Below are 14,507 nucleotides of genomic sequence, written 5' to 3'. Positions count from 1 at the left end.
AAACTGTAACTGTCTTTTAATGAGGACATCTTGTTGGAGCTCTAACAATAGGTGTTTTAAGTGATCCATACTGTAACTGTCTTTTAAAGAATACATCTTGTTGGAGCTCTAAACAATAGGTGTTTTAGTGATCCAAACTGTAACTGTCTTTAAAGAGGAAACATTGTTGGAGCTCTAAACAATAGGTGTTTTAGTGATCCAAACTGTAACTGTTTTTTAAAGAAGACACATTGTTGGAGCTCTAACAATAGGTGTTTTAGTGATCCACACTGTAACTGTCTTTTCAAGAAGACATCTTGTTGGAGCTCTAACAATAGGTGTTTTAGTGATCCATACTGTAACTGTCTTTTAAATAAGACACATTGTTGAAGCTCTCAACAATAGGTGTTTTAGTGATCCAAACTGTAACTGTCTTTTTTAAAGAAGACACATTGTTGGAGCTTTAACAATAGGTGTTTTAGTGATCCATACTGTAACTGTCTTTTAATAAGAAACATTGTTGGAGTTCTAACAATAGGTGTTTTAGTGATCCAAACTGTAACTGTCTTTTAAATAAGACACATTGTTGGAGCTCTAAAAATAGGTGTTTTAGTGATCCATACTGTAACTGTCTTTTAAATAAGACACATTGTTGGAGCTCTAACAATAGGTGTTTTAGTGATCCAAACTGTAACTGTCTTTTAAAGAAGAAACATTGTTGGAGCTCTAACAATAGGTGTTTTAGTGATCCAAACTGTAACTGTCTTTTAAAGAAGACACATTGTTGGAGCTCTAACAATAGGTGTTTTAGTGATCCAAACTGTAACTGTCTTTTTAAATAAGACATATTGTTGGAGCTCTAACAATAGGTGTTTTAGTGATCCAAACTGTAACTGTCTTTTAAATAAGACACATGGTTGGAGCTCTAAAAAATAGGTGTTTTAGTGATCCATACTGTAACTGTCTTTTAAATAAAACACATTGTTGGAGCTCTAACAATAGGTGTTTTAGTGATCCAAACTGTAACTGTCTTTTAAAGAAGAAACATTGTTGGAGCTCTAACAATAGGTGTTTTAGTGATCCAAACTGTAACTGTCTTTTAAATAAGACACATTGTTGGAGCTCTAACAATAGGTGTTTTAGTGATCCAAACTGTAACTGTCTTTTAAATAAGACACATTGTTGGAGCTCTAACAATAGGTGTTTTAGTGATCCAAACTGTAATTTGTTTTTAAATAATACACATTGTTGGAGCTCTAACAATAGGTGTTTTAGTGATCCAAACTGTAACTGTCTTTTAAAGAAGAAACATTGTTGGAGCTCTAACAAGAGTTGCTTTAGTGATCCAAACTGTAACTGTTTTTTAAAGAAAACACATTGTTGGAGCTCTAACAATAGGTGTTTTAGTGATCCAAACTGTAACTGTCTTTTAAAGAAGAAACATTGTTGGAGCTCTAACAATAGGTGTTTTAGTGATCCATACTGTAACTGTCTTTAAATAAGACACATTGTTGGAGCTCTAACAATAGGTGTTTTAGTGATCCAAACTGTAACTTTCTTTTAAATAAGACACATTGTTGGAGCTCTAACAATAGGTGTTTTAGTGATCCATATTGTAACTTTCTTTTAAATAAGACACATGGTTGGAGCTCTAAAAAATAGGTGTTTTAGTGATCCAAACTGTAACTGTCTTTTAAATAAGACATATTGTTAGAGCTCTAACAATAGGTGTTTTAGTGATCCATACTGTAACTTTCTTTTAAATAAGACACATTGTTGGAGCTCTAACAATAGGTGTTTTAGTGATCCAAACTGTAACTTTCTTTTAAATAATACACATTGTTGGAGCTCTAACAATAGGTGTTTTAGTGATCCAAACTGTAACTGTCTTTAAAGAAGAAACATTGTTGGAACTCTAACAATAGGTGTTTTAGTGATCCAAACTGTAACTGTTTTTTAAAGAAGACACATTGTTGGAGCTCTAACAATAGGTGTTTTAGTGATCCACACTGTAACTGTCTTTTTAAGAAGACATCTTGTTGGAGCTCTAACAATAGGTGTTTTAGTGATCCATACTGTAACTGTCTTTTAAATAAGACACATTGTTGAACCTCTAAAAATAGGTGTTTTAGTGATCCAAACTGTAACTGTCTTTTTAAAGAAGACACATTGTGTAAGCTTTAACAATAGGTTTTTAGTGATCCATACTGTAACTGACTTTTAGATAAGAACATTGTTTGAGCTCTGACAATAGGTGTTTTAGTGATCCATACTGTAACTTTCTTTTAAATAATACACATTGTTGGAGCTCTAACAATAGGTGTTTTAGTGATCAAACTGTAACTTTCTTTTAAATAAGACACATTGTTGGAGCTCTAACAATAGGTGTTTTAGTGATCCAAACTGTAACTTTCTTTTAAATAAGACACATTGTTGGAGCTCTAACAATAGGTGTTTTAGTGATCCAAACTGTAACTGTCTTTAAAGAAGAAACATTGTTGGAGCTCTAACAATAGTTGCTTTAGTGATCCAAACTGTAACTGTTTTTTAAAGAAGACACATTGTTGGAGCTCTAACAATAGGTGTTTTAGTGATCCACACTGTAACTGTCTTTTAAATAAGACATATTGTTAGAGCTCTAACAATAGGTGTTTTAGTGATCCATACTGTAACTGTCTTTTAAATAATACACATTGTTGGAGCTCTAACAATAGGTGTTTTAGTGATCCAAACTGTAACTTTCTTTTAAATAAGACACATTGTTGGAACTCTAACAATAGGTGTTTTAGTGATCCAAACTGTAACTGTCTTTTAAAGAGGAAACATTGTTGGAGCTCTAACAATAGTTGCTTTAGTGATCCAAACTGTAACTGTTTTTTAAAGAAGACACATTGTTGGAGCTCTAACAATAGGTGTTTTAGTGATCCACACTGTAACTGTCTTTTCAAGAAAACATCTTGTTGGAGCTCTAACAATAGGTGTTTTAGTGATCCAAACTGTAACTGTCTTTTAAAGAAGACACATTGTTGGAGCTCTATAAATAGGTGTTTTAGTGATCCATACTGTAACTGTCTTTTAAATAAGACACATTGTTGGAGCTCTAACAATAGGTGTTTTAGTGATCCAAACTGTAACTGTCTTTTAAAGAAGAAACATTGTTGGAGCTCTAACAATAGGTGTTTTAGTGATCCAAACTGTAACTGTCTTTTAAATAAGACACATTGTTGAAGCTCTAACAATAGGTGTTTTAGTGATCCAAACTGTAACTGTCTTTTAAATAAGACATATTGTTAGAGCTCTAACAATAGGTGTTTTAGTGATCCATATTGTAACTTTCTTTTAAATAAGACACATGGTTGGAGCTCTAAAAAATAGGTGTTTTAGTGATCCATACTGTAACTGTCTTTTAAATAAAACACATTGTTGGAGCTCTAACAATAGGTGTTTTAGTGATCCATACTGTAACTGTCTTTTAAAAAAGAAACATTATTGGAGCTCTAACAATAGGTGTTTTAGTGATCCAAACTGTAACTGTCTTTTAAATAAGACACATTGTTGGAGCTCTAACAATAGGTGTTTTAGTGATCCAAACTGTAACTGTCTTTTAAATAAGACATATTGTTAGAGCTCTAACAATAGGTGTTTTAGTGATCCAAACTGTAACTGTCTTTTAAAGAAGACATCTTGTTGGAGCTTTAACAATAGGTGTTTTAGTGATCCAAACTGTAACTGTCTTTCCATGAGGACATCTTGTTAGAGCTCTAACAATAGGTGTTTTAGTGTTCCATACCATAACTGTCTTTTAAAGAATACATCTTGTTGGAGCTCCAACAATAGGTGTTTTAGTGATCCAAACTGTAACTGTCTTTTAAAGAGGAAACATTGTTGGAGCTCTAACAATAGTTGCTTTAGTGATCCAAACTGTAACTGTTTTTTAAAGAAGACACATTGTTGGAGCTCTAACAATAGGTGTTTTAGTGATCCACACTGTAACTGTCTTTTCAAGAAGACATCTTGTTGGAGCTCTAACAATAGGTGTTTTAGTGATCCATACTGTAACTGTCTTTTAAATAAGACACATTGTTGAACCTCTAACAATAGGTGTTTTAGTGATCGAAACTGTAACTGTCTTTTAAAGAAGACACATTGTGGAGCTTTATCAATAGGTGTTTTAGTGATCCATACTGTAACTGACTTTAGATAAGAAACATTGTTGGAGCTCTAACAATAGGTGTTTTAGTGATCCATACTGTAACTGTCTTTAAATAAAAACATTGTTGGAGCTCTAACAATAGGTGTTTTAGTGATCCATACTGTAACTGTCTTTAAATAAGAAACATTGTTGGAGCTCTAACAATAGGTGTTTTAGTGATCCAAACTGTAACTGTTTTTAAATAGAAACATTGTTGAAGCTCTAACAATAGGTTGTTAGTGATCCAAACTGTAACTGTCTTTTAAATAAGACACATTGTTGGAGCTCTAACAATAGGTGTTTTAGTGATCCATACTGTAACTGTCTTTTAAAGAAGAAACATTGTTGGAGCTCTAACAATAGGTGTTTTAGTGATCCAAACTGTAACTTTCTTTTAAATAATACACATTGTTGGAGCTCTAACAATAGGTGTTTTAGTGATCCAAACTGTAACTGTCTTTTAAAGAAGAAACATTGTTGGAGCTCTAACAATAGGTGTTTTAGTGATCCAAACTGTAACTGTCTTTAAATAAGACACATTGTTGGAGCTCTAACAATAGGTGTTTTAGTGATCCAAACTGTAACTGTCTTTTAAAAGAAGACATCTTGTTGGAGCTCTAACAATAGGTGTTTTAGTGATCCAAACTGTAACTGTCTTTTAAATAGGGGACACATTGTTGGAGCTCTAACAATAGGTGTTTTAAGTGATCCATACTGTAACTGTCTTTAAAGAATACATCTTGTTGGAGCTCTAACAATAGGTGTTTTAGTGATCCAAACTGTAACTGTCTTTTAAAGAAGAAACATTGTTGGAGCTCTAACAATAGGTGTTTTAGTGATCCAAACTGTAACTGTTTTTTAAAGAAGACACATTGTTGGAGCTCTAACAATAGGTGTTTTAGTGATCCACACTGTAACTGTCTTTTCAAGAAGACATCTTGTTGGAGCTCTAACAATAGGTGTTTTAGTGATCCATACTGTAACTGTCTTTTAAATAAGACACATTGTTGAACCTCTAACAATAGGTGTTTTAGTGATCGAAACTGTAACTGTCTTTTAAAGAAGACACATTGTTGTAGCTTTAACAATAGGTGTTTTAGTGATCCATACTGTAACTGTCTTTAGATAAGAAACATTGTTGGAGCTCTAACAATAGGTGTTTTAGTGATCCATACTGTAACTGTCTTTTAAATAAGAAACATTGTTGGAGCTCTAACAATAGGTGTTTTCGTGATCCATACTGTAACTGTCATTTAAATAAGAAACATTGTTGAAGCTCTACCAATAGGTGTTTTAGTGATCCAAACTGTAACTGTTTTTTAAATAAGAAACATTGTTGAAGCTTTAACAATAGGTTGTTAGTGATCCGAACTGTAACTGCCTTTTAAATAAGACACATTGTTGGAACTCTAACAATAGGTGTTTTAGTGATCCATACTGTAACTGTCTTTTAAAGAAGAAACATTGTTGGAGCTCTAACAATAGGTGTTTTAGTGATCCAAACTGTAACTTTCTTTTAAATAATACACATTGTTGGAGCTCTAACAATAGGTGTTTTAGTGATCCAAACTGTAACTGTCTTTTAAAGAAGAAACATTGTTGGAGCTCTAACAATAGGTGTTTTAGTGATCCATACTGTAACTGTCTTTTAAATAAGACACATTGTTGGAGTTCTAACAATAGGTGTTTTAGTGATCCATACTGTAACTGTCTTTTAAAGAAGAAACATTGTTGTTGCTCTAACAATAGGTGTTTTAGTGATGCAAACTGTAACTGTCTTTTAAATAAGAGATATTGTTAGAGCTCTAACAATAGGTGTTTTAGTGATCCATACTGTAACTTTCTTTTAAATAATACACATTGTTGGAGCTCTAACAATAGGTGTTTTAGTGATCCAAACTGTAACTTTCTTTTAAATAATACACATTGTTGGAGCTCTAACAATAGGTGTTTTAGTGATCCAAACTGTAATTTTCTTTTAAATAATACACATTGTTGGAGCTCTAACAATAGGTGTTTTAGTGATCCAAACTGTAACTGTCTTTTCATGAAGACATCTTGTTGGAGCTCTAACAATAGGTGTTTTAGTGATCCAAACTGTAACTGTCTTTTAAATAAGACACATTGTTGGAGCTCTAAAAATAGGTGTTTTAGTGATCCATACTGTAACTGTCTTTTAAATAAGACACATTGTTGGAGCTCTAACAATAGGTGTTTTAGTGATCCAAACTGTAACTGTCTTTTAAAGAAGAAACATTGTTGGAGCTCTAACAATAGGTGTTTTAGTGATCCAAACTGTAACTGTCTTTTAAATAAGACACATTGTTGAAGCTCAAACAATAGGTGTTTTAGTGATCCAAACTGTAACTCTCTTTTAAATAAGACATATTGTTAGAGCTCTAACAATAGGTGTTTTAGTGATCCATATTGTAACTTTCTTTTAAATAAGACACATGGTTGGAGCTCTAAAAAATAGGTGTTTTAGTGATCCATACTGTAACTGTCTTTTAAATAAAACACATTGTTGGAGCTCTAACAATAGGTGTTTTAGTGATCCATACTGTAACTGTCTTTTAAATAAGACACATTGTTGGAGCTCTAACAATAGGTGTTTTAGTGATCCAAACTGTAACTGTCTTTTAAATAAGACACATTGTTGGAGCTCTAACAATAGGTGTTTTAGTGATCCAAACTGTAATTTTCTTTTAAATAATACACATTGTTGGAGCTCTAACAATAGGTGTTTTAGTGATCCAAACTGTAACTGTCTTTTAAAGAAGAAACATTGTTGGAGCTCTAACAATAGTTGCTTTAGTGATCCAAACTGTAACTGTTTTTTAAAGAAGACACATTGTTGGAGCTCTAACAATAGGTGTTTTAGTGATCCAAACTGTAACTGTCTTTTAAAGAAGAAACATTGTTGGAGCTCTAACAATAGGTGTTTTAGTGATCCAAACTGTAACTGTCTTTTAAATAAGACACATTGTTGGAGCTCTAACAATAGGTGTTTTAGTGATCCAAACTGTAATTTTCTTTTAAATAATACACATTGTTGGAGCTCTAACAATAGGTGTTTTAGTGATCCAAACTGTAACTGTCTTTTAAAGAAGAAACATTGTTGGAGCTCTAACAATAGTTGCTTTAGTGATCCAAACTGTAACTGTTTTTTAAAGAAGACACATTGTTGTAGCTCTAACAATAGGTGTTTTAGTGATCCAAACTGTAACTGTCTTTTAAATAAGACATATTGTTAGAGCTCTAACAATAGGTGTTTTAGTGATCCATACTGTAACTTTCTTTTAAATAATTCACATTGTTGGAGCTCTAACAATAGGTGTTTTAGTGATCCAAACTGTAATTTTCTTTTAAATAATACACATTGTTGGAGCTCTAACAATAGGTGTTTTAGTGATCCAAACTGTAACTGTCTTTTAAAGAAGAAACATTGTTGGAGCTCTAACAATAGTTGCTTTAGTGATCCAAACTGTAACTGTTTTTTAAAGAAGACACATTGTTGGAGCTCTAACAATAGGTGTTTTAGTGATCCACACTGTAACTGTCTTTTTAAGAAGACATCTTGTTGGAGCTCTAACAATAGGTGTTTTAGTGATCCATACTGTAACTGTCTTTTAAATAAGACACATTGTTGAACCTCTAAAAATAGGTGTTTTAGTGATCGAAACTGTAACTGTCTTTTAAAGAAGACACATTGTGTAAGCTTTATCAATAGGTTTTTAGTGATCCATACTGTAACTGACTTTTAGATAAGAACATTGTTGGAGCTCTGACAATAGGTGTTTTAGTGATCCATACTGTAACTGTCTTTTAAATAAAAACATTGTTGGAGCTCTAACAATAGGTGTTTTAGTGATCCATACTGTAACTGTCTTTTAAATAAGAAACATTGTTGGAGCTCTACCAATAGGTGTTTTAGTGATCCAAACTGTAACTGTTTTTTAAATAAGAAACATTGTTGAAGCTTTAACAATAGGTTGTTAGTGATCCGAACTGTAACTGCCTTTTAAATAAGACACATTGTTGGAACTCTAACAATAGGTGTTTTAGTGATCCATACTGTAACTGTCTTTTAAAGAAGAAACATTGTTGGAGCTCTAACAATAGGTGTTTTAGTGATCCAAACTGTAACTTTCTTTTAAATAATACACATTGTTGGAGCTCTAACAATAGGTGTTTTAGTGATCCATACTGTAACTGTCTTTTAAAGAAGAAACATTGTTGGAGCTCTAACAATAGGTGTTTTAGTGATCCAAACTGTAACTGTCTTTTAAATAAGACATATTGTTAGAGCTCTAACAATAGGTGTTTTAGTGATCCATACTGTAACTTTCTTTTAAATAATATACATTGTTGGAGCTCTAACAATAGGTGTTTTAGTGATCCAAACTGTAACTTTCTTTTAAATAATACACATTGTTGGAGCTCTAACAATAGGTGTTTTAGTGATCCAAACTGTAACTGTCTTTTAAAGAAGAAACATTGTTGGAGCTCTAACAATAGGTGTTTTAGTGATCCAAACTGTAACTGTCTTTTAAATAAGACACATTGTTGGAGCTCTAACAATAGGTGTTTTAGTGATCCAAACTGTAACTGTCTTTTAAATAAGACATATTGTTAGAGCTCTAACAATAGGTGTTTTAGTGATCCATACTGTAACTTTCTTTTAAATAATACACATTGTTGGAGCTCTAACAATAGGTGTTTTAGTGATCCAAACTGTAACTTTCTTTTAAATAATACACATTGTTGGAGCTCTAACAATAGGTGTTTTAGTGATCCAAACTGTAATTTTCTTTTAAATAATACACATTGTTGGAGCTCTATCAATAGGTGTTTTAGTGATCCAAACTGTAACTGTCTTTTAAATAAGACACATTGTTGATATCATACTCAATAAACAGTTTTGTTTCTATTTTTCCATTCATGTGAGTAACAATTATTTTTATATGAATCATGTCAATGTAAGTATTTGTGCTGCCCGTTTTTATGGGGGTATTTTTAGACTATTGTCCCTATTGGATATTTAGCCCGTATCGCAATTTCACCAGTTTGTTATTTTCGCTTCAGGTCTTATCGACTGTCAAAGTCATTAAGGTCATCAGTGTGTTTAGACTCCTCACCATTACTGACGATGTTGTCAGCTGGACTAATGAAGTGTTCGTGACCTGATTGATTGTTGTGTGGTCAAGCAGGTCACTGGAAACACTGGTCAACAGTATCACAGTGTCTGTCACAATCAACAGTGTCGTAATGCATGTTTCAGTTAAAAGTACCTTTGTGTCTGACTCAGTGAACGGTGAATTAGTGTTTGTACAGAAATTTACATTTGTTTAGTTCCATATATCTCATTGGTTAAATTATCTGGTTCCAACTATCTCATGGTTGAATTATCTGATACCAAAAATCTCATGGTTAGATTTCCAACAATGACGCTCCCAGTGGTAGAGCGGTATGTCTGCGAACTTTCAACGCTAAAAACCTTTTTTCGATACCAGTTGTGGGCAGAGCACAGATTGCCCATTGTGTAGCTTTGTGCTTAATTCAAAACAACAACAACCGAACAATGACTTTAAGCATTGAATTAGCTCAATAACAACATTTCAGTTCATAACCTTATTTTAATGTAGTATTTTATATTTTCACTATGAAAAATATATTTTCAGAATACGAAAAAATGAAGCGACCTCTGGTGACACATTGAAGTCTGAAGTTACAGTCAGTTCTGTTGGCAGGGATGACTCAGCTCTGTACACGTGCAAGGCTTCTAATGACTATGGATCAGATGAATCCAACATCCAATTGATTGTACAAGGTATGTTTTGTGATAACCACAAGTTAAATGTGTATGAACTGAGGTGCCAACGTTCCGGATCGCATAACATTTTTGAAGTGCAAACTGCAATATTAGTGTAAATTGACAAAGTCGTGCAAGGTTTTAAATTATCGGCTACATACAAATGCTAGTCCGGTTAAAGACTTAAGGAAATACAAAACAAACATTACTGTTCTATAAACTGTAATTAATTCTACAAATTTTCCCTTCCTAAGAACGAGACTCTGATGAGTAATCTTCAATAAATCTCACCACGATAAACGTAAATGTTATGCTACAGTGAAGATAATGACACTCTTGTTTAATAGCTTGTTGTGTCACGAGTTCCTTAATTTCAAGTTGAAACCATCGTGGTGTAGGCTTCACTCACTTTCATTTGTAATACGTTGTGTTCATTTCTCAAATAATACTGTCTCATAATCCTACACGATTGAAGGTAAATATGTGCACTGACAGTACACTTCAATATGTTTCTTTGATTCTCAGATGGGTTCAGATCTGGAGGTTGTGCTAGCCATGAAATATGGGGGAACTCTTCTTCATACTATTTAAACAGACTACGAACAACGCTGCTCCTGCAACAATAGATAGTGGTAGTTTCCTTGATAATATCCATCACTAGATAGTGGTAGTTTCCTTGATAATATCCATCACTAGATGGTGGCACTTTTCTTGAAAATATCCATCACTAGATGGTGGTATTTTTCTTGAAAATATCCATCACTAGATGGTGGCACTTTTCTTGAAAATATCCATCACTAGATGGTGGTACTTTTCTTGAAAATATTCATCACTAGATGGTGGTACTTTTCTTGAAAATATCCATCACTAGACGGTGGTATTTTTCTTGAAAATATCCATCACTAGATGGTGGCACTTTTCTTGAAAATATCCATCACTAGATGGTGGTACTTTTCTTGAAAATATTCATCACTAGATGGTGGTACTTTTCTTGAAAATATCCATCACTAGATGGTGGTACTTTTCTTGAAAATATCTATCACTAGATGGTGGTACTTTTCTTGAAAATATTCATCACTAGATGGTGGTACTTTTCTTGAAAATATCCATCACTAGATGGTGGTAATACCCATTACCAGGTGATAATACCTGTTTTTAAAATGCCCATCACCTTCAAACTCTGGTTAAATCCTTTTCCTAAATGCTTATGAAATGTACAATTATTCAGAGAGTTCAAGAGATCCAGTTTATTCAATGAAAATCTGTCCCACATCGAAGATGACCAAGGAAGGTCGAAACGTTGTTTTCTGTTTATCAATAAAAGTGTTAATACCCATAACAGCCGTTCTGAGATACATCTTTATTTCAAGTGGGTTTCTCGTCATCAAGAATTCGTCTATTTGTTTCAAGGCTCATCTAATCACAAGACAAATTTCCGTTGGTCAACAGCCCAATCGTTATTGACTTTGTATAATCGTGGGCATGTATTTCTTTTGGCAGTTGAAACTAATGCTTTACAAATAGAACAGAAATTGCCAAAATTAATTTCCTGCATCATTTGTTCTTCATGAAATTGATGACCATTGGTGAGGCGCTGTAGTGGATGCATATTACTCCCGTAGCTCTTGCTGACCTCTGTCCAGTTTGGGTACAGTTTCTCCCGTCTAGAATTTCAGTTCGTTATGGATGTTTTGTTGATGCATCTGTCACATCTTACAGATTCGTGAGATAATCGTCTTTGACTTCCAGTAAGTTCCATTTGTTTTACGATTTAGACTTGACGGTATAAATATAATGACTTCTGAGGTCATATAGTACGTAACTTCTTCTCTCTTAATAAAAACTGAGGAACAAGAAAAATGTTTATTCTACCCATCTTGGAAAAATATCCATTCTTTTCTACTTCTTTACGTATCAGCTAGAGGGACAGTCAAAAAACAAATAATAAGTTTTTTTACCTTATTAGCCAGCCTCAGGAGAACAGCGGTATGTCTGTGGATTTGCAGTGCCAGATTAGAGCATAGAATGTGTGCTTAATTAGAGACGAACAAACAATTTATTAGCTAGATAGGGTAATATATATGTGTGTGTGTATGTCTCTATACATTCAATATTGACATAGTCAATATTTCATTTTATCATGCTCCTCACTAGAGCCACCAGATCCACCGAAAAGAATTCGCATCGTAGAAACGACCAGTCGTTCTGTACAACTTGAATGGGATCCTCCTTTTGGCGGAAACAGTCCAATCACAAGTTACCATATATTCTGGCAGTCTACCAGAGTGTCTGAAGGTGGTAAATGTCTTTAATTATTTATTATTATTTGGTATCTTCCAGTTGATTTATTGTCTGATAGTTGGGATACTCGAACTCCCAATCTGTGGCTCATTGGTTCAAACCTTATAATCAGACATATTCGTTCTTTCAGATGTAGGGGTTTTCTAATTTTATTACTCGTTGCTAAAGCTTAGTGGTATAGGTGTGGTTTAATGTAGATAAATCTGTTGTAGCTTTGAGCAAATACAACAAACAATATTTTTCTTTCATGAATTAAATTTATTACAAAGAAATTATCTTTGTACACGTGAGATAAACGTGCGCAAAAAGACCTGAGGAAAATTTGAGGCCTTTCTTTAATTATCTAACATTGATTTTCCAATGTGACCTGTAGAGTCCATAACATGCGCTTTTTTCGTGTTCGGTATCACTTTGTATTATTACTTTTCAAAATTATCAGAATAACGATATTCTATATGAATACATTCTGTCATCGAATGCTATTATTAACTAAAACGTGAGTTTAATTCATACTTTAAAAATTACTTTAATGCATTTCTCATTCATGTTATACAAAGGAATAAGTGAAACTGTAACGATTTAAATTCCTACTACTGAAAACATTCTATAGTTCATCCGTAATATTAGGTAGTTTAAGTTAATTTAGTGGTATTCACAAGACAAAGAAAGCGAGTTCACCAAATACATTTTTTTCTGCATTTTATATTTTTGTTTCTGAGTTATTGTTAAGTAAGCGTACAAATATAATCCAGTATTCAAATAATTTGACGAATCATTTAATTAATATACATTATATATTCTAAAGAAAACTATAGGCCTATACACAACGCAACGGTTCCCAGTAGTGACGTGACCAGTAGAGTGGAAAAGTTGAAGCCTGCTACGTCATACGAACTATTTATTGCAGCGGAGAATGTCATTGGTGTGAGCAAATTCAGCAACAAAGTTTCTGTTACGACAGAAGCAGAAAGTAGGTCAATAGTGTTTCATACGAAACTAACGATGTAAAAAATTCGTTTATTTGTTTTTAACATGTTGCAAATGTTTTCCTGTGAATGAAGTTACTTCTAAATTAGGCTTAACACATGTATGTTATAGAGATTTAAAACAACTGTCATTACAAAAATATTAATAAATTTGGAGGAGAAAATAAGATAATCTTATCTGAAGCTTCGGTTAAACATTTATCACATAGGGCGACCATAATCTTCTTTTAATATATAAATACCTGAATTATATTTTAAAGTTTCTAAGGCCCCGGTATGGCCAGGTGGGTTAAGGCACTCGACTCGTAATCTGAGGGTCGCGGGTTCGAATCTCCGTCACACCAAACATGCTCGCCGTTTCAGTCGTGGGGGCGTTATATGTGCGGTCAATCCCATATTCGTTGGTAAAAGAGTAGCCCAAGAGTTGGCGGTGGGTGGTGATAACTAGCTGCCTTCCCTCTAGTCTTACACTTCTAAATTAGGGACGGCTAGCGCAGATAGCCCTCGTGTAGCTTTGAAATAAATAAAAAGAAGTGTCTGAAGTCATGTCTTTAGGAAACTTTAATAAATATTTTAGAAAGCGTAGAATGGAGTTTTGAGTAAATATAACATTTTATTCTTTTGGTTATCAATATTTTATCGGTTTTAAAAGAGTACGGCGATTCTTTTATCATTTACAACATATTTTTGTTCTTCTATACGTTTATTATTTGAAGGTAAATAATGTTTTCTCTGTTTGTTTTATGAATTTTATGTGAAGTTGTTGCACGTACCAAAAGACATGTAATTTAAAGTGGTACTAATACGTAGAACTTCAGTTATGTTGTTTGATTTGTTTTGAATTTCGCGCAAAGCTACACGTGAGCTACCTGTGCTACCCGTCCATACTTCAGCAGTGCAAGACCAGAGGGTTTGTTTTTGGTTTGTTTTTTTTTTAATTTCGCGCAAAGCTACACGAGGGCTATCTGCGCTAGCCGTCCATAACTTAGCAGTGTAAGTATAGAAGGAAGGCAGCTAGTCACCACCACCTACCGCCAACTCTTGGGCTATTCATTGACCAACGAATAGCTGGACTGGCACTTATAATATAACGCCTCTATGGCTGAAAGGGTGAGTATGTTTGGTGTGACGGGTATTCGAACCCGTGACCCTAGGATTACGAGTGGAGCGCCCTCTAACCACCTGGCCTAAGTAATGTTTTATTCTTGAATTTATTTCTACATTTCTTTTATCTGTG

At 33.6% G+C, this 14,507-nt stretch overlaps 1 protein-coding gene across 1 annotated transcript in view; it reads left to right on the top strand.

Annotated features, from left to right (window-relative positions):
• LOC143227920 (cell adhesion molecule Dscam1-like) overlaps positions 1-14,507 on the top strand; it is a 159,748-nt gene that overhangs the window by 140,875 nt on the left and 4,366 nt on the right. Inside the window, exons 14-16 of the mRNA XM_076459275.1 lie at positions 9,853-10,001; positions 12,138-12,281; positions 13,090-13,254. Coding sequence (XP_076315390.1) covers positions 9,853-10,001; positions 12,138-12,281; positions 13,090-13,254 — 458 coding nt within the window. The remainder of the gene's footprint in view (positions 1-9,852; positions 10,002-12,137; positions 12,282-13,089; positions 13,255-14,507) is intronic.

The sequence above is a fragment of the Tachypleus tridentatus genome, chromosome 10 (genome assembly GCF_004210375.1).
Source record: "Tachypleus tridentatus isolate NWPU-2018 chromosome 10, ASM421037v1, whole genome shotgun sequence".
Lineage (NCBI taxonomy): Eukaryota > Metazoa > Arthropoda > Merostomata > Xiphosura > Limulidae > Tachypleus > Tachypleus tridentatus.
Note: the sequence above shows the minus strand (reverse complement) of the source record. Positions and strands in the feature narration are given on the sequence as shown.